Source organism: Emiliania huxleyi, assembly GCF_000372725.1.
Source record: "Emiliania huxleyi CCMP1516 chromosome Unknown EMIHUscaffold_1222, whole genome shotgun sequence".
Lineage (NCBI taxonomy): Eukaryota > Haptophyta > Isochrysidales > Noelaerhabdaceae > Emiliania > Emiliania huxleyi.
In genome coordinates, this window is record NW_005201368.1 from 1 (window position 1) to 4,715 (window position 4,715).

Sequence of the window (4,715 nt, forward strand, 5' to 3'; positions counted from 1 at the left end):
CCACGCGCAGTTGTACGCTGCGTGGAGGGCCCACGGGAGGTGACCGTGCACCAGCTGATAGCGCAGCGCCACGCCGAACGCTACCGTCGTCGACAAAAAGGTGAGCACCGCCGTCGCCGCAAAGTCGGCGTGGGCGGGCTTGTTGTACACATATGCGGCGGCAAAGCGGCGGAGGGCGGCCGAGCGGTCGAGCCGGTCGTAGAGCGGCCGCAGGACGTGCTTCAGGCCAAGGTGGTACGCCTGCCCCATCCCAAAGATTGGCACGGCCCAGAAGACGAGAAAATTGACCGAGAGGAGCACTCCAAACGCACGCTCCAGCGAATGGCGGCGCGGAGGCGGCGCAGCGGCGGAGGGAGCGGCGGCGGAGGGAGCGGCGGAGGGAGCGGCGGAGGGAGCGGCGGAGACCGCCTTGCCGGCGGGCCGCAGCCGCGCGGCTAAGCACATCGGCGAACGCACCAAGGATCGCGCAGCGGCTTGTGCAAAAGTACTCGACTATTTTTTTGTGAAATTTCTCGACTTTTTTCGCGAGCCACAGGCGCTCGCCCCCTGAGCCACAGCGCCTCCGGACAGCGTGCCGAGCGCCTGCTACAGGCCTGCCTGCAGCCCAGCCGCACTCGCTGCGGCGGCAGCTAGTCGGTTCGGTCTGGACTCGCGCGCGCCGAGATGGGAACCCAACACACGGCGCGTCGACCCGCCTACGCTTTTGCAACAAAGTCTGCTTGGCTTGTGCAGGTGATGCCCAGAGCAGCAGAGACGACGCCGGCAGCCTCGGCTCGACCTCGAAGGCGGATCTCGTGGCCAAAAACCTGTGCTCTATTCGTCGGTGGTTCACAGTAGACGTCTGTGTAGGGAAGCTCTCGCGTCGACTCGGCCGCCGAAGACTGTCTATGAGGGCACACCCGAGGAGGCGCCGATTTCAAGCACCGTGCGGCGGTGGCCAGGTCACAGGCATCGGCTGTGACACTGGAGAGTCGAGCAGCGGCACTGAACTTCCCTACAGGTCATTCCAGCGACCCACGGAGTACGGTCTCAGCGCGCAATCACTCTACTAGATCCCATCCTTGCCGGGCCTCTGCGAATGTAGGTACCGAGTTCATGCGTGGCCAGGTTGCAGGCCCATACTGCCTGGTCTCCAGCCCCTATGATCACCGCGCCAGGCCGCAGTCGACGACTTTTGTGTGCGCTGGCCGCACTCAACCGTTGAGTCGCGGTGTATCAGTCTGACCACACTCGGGACCGCGTAGGCGATGTGGGCGACTCTGGCCGTCCTGCATATGACCGACCATGACCCAGGAGGAGTGTACACGAGACATATCGTACATGGCTGGCGTTCTCGCGGCAGCACTATCGCGTGCGGCCGAGTGCGAGCTTCCGTGCCCGGTGCCAGACGCACTCGGCGCCAGACGTCCTCGGGAGCTCGCAGTTTTGCCATACCTGCCTGCCCTCCCACTGGCTCTGCGCTCCTGGTCCCTACCCTCGTAGGCAAGGCTGAGCGATCCCGAGCTCCAGGGCGCCATCGCCGTGCTCGGCGGCGCCGCCAAGGGCGCGAAAGACGCGCTCACAAAGGACCTAGACGCGCTGCTGCTAAAGAAGCCGGGCACGCTCGTCGCGAGAAGTGGCTGCCGCCGCCGTCGGGAGGGCGGCAGCCACTTCTCGCGCTGCCCAACGCGCCTTCGCCGACCGCCGCGCCATCGCCGATGCCGTTGCTCGCGCTACCGGCGCCACCGGCCGCGCGGGCCGCGCTGGCGGCGCCGCCGCCGGCCGCTGCGGCTCCGCAGAAGCGATCCCTCGCGCAGAATCGCCCTCGGTGCCGCGGCGGGCCGGGGGAGAGGGCGTGAGGGTGTCTGTGGTGGGTAGGGGCCCCTTGCCCATCGGGTCGCTGCGCGCTAGAGCAGCGGCGGCCCGCCTAGGGGGCTCAGGGCGGCCTGCCGGAGGGTGCCCCTAATGTGAAACACCTCCGGGGGAGGCCAACTTTGAGTGGTTGTGCCGAGTACTGTTTAAGGGTTGTGGGGCTGCTGTGGGCGATTTTGGGCGTCCCTGGGGCACCCTCTGGAAGGGTCTGGCCCGTTGGTTCGGGGGGCGTCGCGTCTAGGGGGTGTACCTTCACACCTCAAAAATCGTTTCACGGAAGGTACACCCCTCCCTACGTCAGGCAGAGAAGACGAAACGGTGGCGGGGCCGCGGCCAAAGAAGGCTAGGAGGGGAGGTCGGGCTTGGCCTTTACACGCTTTTCTCTGCAAAGGCTATCTATATTCTTTGCATCATATTCTCCCGTGCGGGGGTGGCAGTGCATTTAATTCTGTCAAAAATCCAAATCTGCTCCGTGGAGCTTATTGGGCTAGGATCATACGTCCGGGAGGCCCCCCATGCGTGCCGTAACGATCGACAGCGATCTGGCTACTCTGTTCACGTTCACACCTCGTACTGGGCTGGGTTTTTAGGCATTGTGGGGTTGGCACTCCCATCGACCCTCATGACCTCCTGCGGTCTCTGAGATGGACACCAGTGGGTGTGAGACCACAGCCAGGATACAACCGAAGGCTGGGTAAGCAGTAGATGTCGATACTCGACGCGTCCCACATGGTCTGTGTCGCTGTCGGCACGCTGTCGACAGGACGTCGAGCGACACTGGTGGCAGTGCCACCCAGGAGTGGTCGGGCGGTCTCCCGTCATGAGAGAGCCACCATGTGATCCGTATGATGGTTCCTGACAACCGCCTCAGTCAACTTTCGTCACAGTTCCCGCTCTGAGAGGAGCTGCGGGTCAGTTCGACAGCTGGAGCTGTGTCGCCGGCGTGCGGGCCAGGGCTACAATAGTGCCAGTGAGGCGAAGGCGCGAGTCGGAAGGCCGCGACCGTGATTTGGTTTCGACACTTTCCTACAATCGCTGTGAACCCAGCCACGTAAACCCCCCATAACCCCGATAGAGGGGGGTAAAGGGTGTGGATGCTGGGTTGAACAAAATCGGGGGACGCGACCCACCTCGCCACAGACGGTCCATGTTTGCGGCACGCCCCGCACCGTCCGCTGTGCCGCGTTTTTTGTCCGGAGTGAAAAGTCCAACACGCTCGTCGGTGGCGGCTTCCCCCAGGCGGCGGAGACGGCGGCGGCGGCGATGGCGGCGGCGGCGATGGCGGCGGTGGCGATGGCGGCGGTGGAGACGGGGGCGGGGGTGAGGGCGGCGGCGGTGACGGGGGAGGGGGCGACGGCGGTGGCGGAGACGGCGGCGGCGGCGATGGCGGTGGAGACGGTGGCGGAGACGGTGGTGGGGGAGACGGTGGTGGGGGCGATGGTGGCGGCGGCGAGGGCGGCGGCGGCGAGGGCGGCGGCGGCGAGGGCGGCGGCGGTGACGGGGGAGGCGGCGAAGGCGGCGGCGGCGGAGACGGTGGCGGCGGCGAGGGTGGTGGAGGAGACGGTGGCGGAAAGCAGCCGCTCACTATGACAGAGGTGCACGTTGTGCCGGTGCCACACCCACTTGTAGGAGTCGGAAGGCAAGGGCTATCGGAACGAAATTCGCACAGCTTGTACTCGCCAGGTGAGTTCGTTGACTTGTAAGAGTTTGTACAATCGTCCGGGTCGCCATTCTGGCCACATCCTCCGCTGTCACTGGTGAAATCATCAGTGCGGCCGGCTATGCTGGCGCAGGTTTGGGCGACAGCAACGGCAGGGAGAAGCGCCAGGAAGGCGGCAAGCCTGCTGCGTAGCATCGCAGCGCTCACTGACGCTCGTACCTATGCACAAGCTCAGAGCATATGAAGGCTGCTGAGCAGAGAGGCGGAGGCGGGGCAGGTGCTGCGTCGTCAAGCAAGGTGGCGCGGCCCGTGTGCAGGAGTGCTCTGAGGGAGGAAGGGCTGCCGCGCGCACGCGGACGCCAGATCTCCGGGCTGCGCCCCGCCGGTTCACGCTGTCCGAGGCGCCCCACGGCAAGGGTCAACGCACCACGAAAATCGCCCGACAGAAACGACAAGCTCGGCCAAAGCGCCCGCCCAGTCGTTACTTCGCCGGATTTGGTGCTTGACGGGCACATCGAATCTGCAGGGTGGAATCAAAAGAAGAAGATGCTCGTGCAAACACAATAACGAACCCGCCGGCGAGCCGGAGGGCCGAGACCGGAGGGCCCCGGGGGGGGCCTGGGGTCAGCTGTCGGAGGAGGCGAGAGACGAGCTGACGCGGCCTCTGCGAGTAGAGTCGGGACGGACGGACGAGCCGAGGACGATAGAGAGACCGCGGGGGCGGGCGCGAGTCCTCGACCGAAGAGAGCTGGCCCCACCCCCCGGGGAGGGGCGGCGTGGCGATCGAATGCCTTCGAGTTTGCCTCTCAAGTGGTTTACCTTCCTTACCTACCTACGGCTGACGCTTTATACAGGAACACAGGACCTCAGGAGCCCCCAGGGCGATTCTGACTGTAAAATAGCAAGCAACATCATCACTGATCACAAGCAGCAATCCAACGAAGGCACGTCATCAGGGACAAAACGACCGACATGTTCAGAGCACATGCACACGACCACACAACAACTCAGAGAGTGCACAGGCTGCCGCCAGCTCGTCAAGATCGCACCGCGGGCGAGAACAGGCCATGCCAGACGACAACCAATGGGTGGGGACAGAGTACCGCGGGGGGGCTCCCGCGCGCGTAATGTGCTGCTGGGGAGAGAGAAGCCGCGCCGTCCCAGGGCTGCGCCTCCCCCCCCCCCCCCCCCAAAAGCCCGGCGC

General features: G+C 65.3%; 1 protein-coding gene across 1 annotated transcript; it reads right to left on the minus strand.

The window, feature by feature from the left end:
* Nucleotides 1-44: 44 nt before the first annotated feature.
* EMIHUDRAFT_122327 (hypothetical protein) lies at nucleotides 45-444 on the minus strand (the record flags this gene model as incomplete). The annotated part of the gene is made up of 1 exon (XM_005790101.1): nucleotides 45-444. A coding segment is annotated over one exon (400 nt), but the record flags the coding sequence as incomplete, so codon positions are not given.
* Between the last annotated feature and the right edge of the window lie 4,271 nt (nucleotides 445-4,715).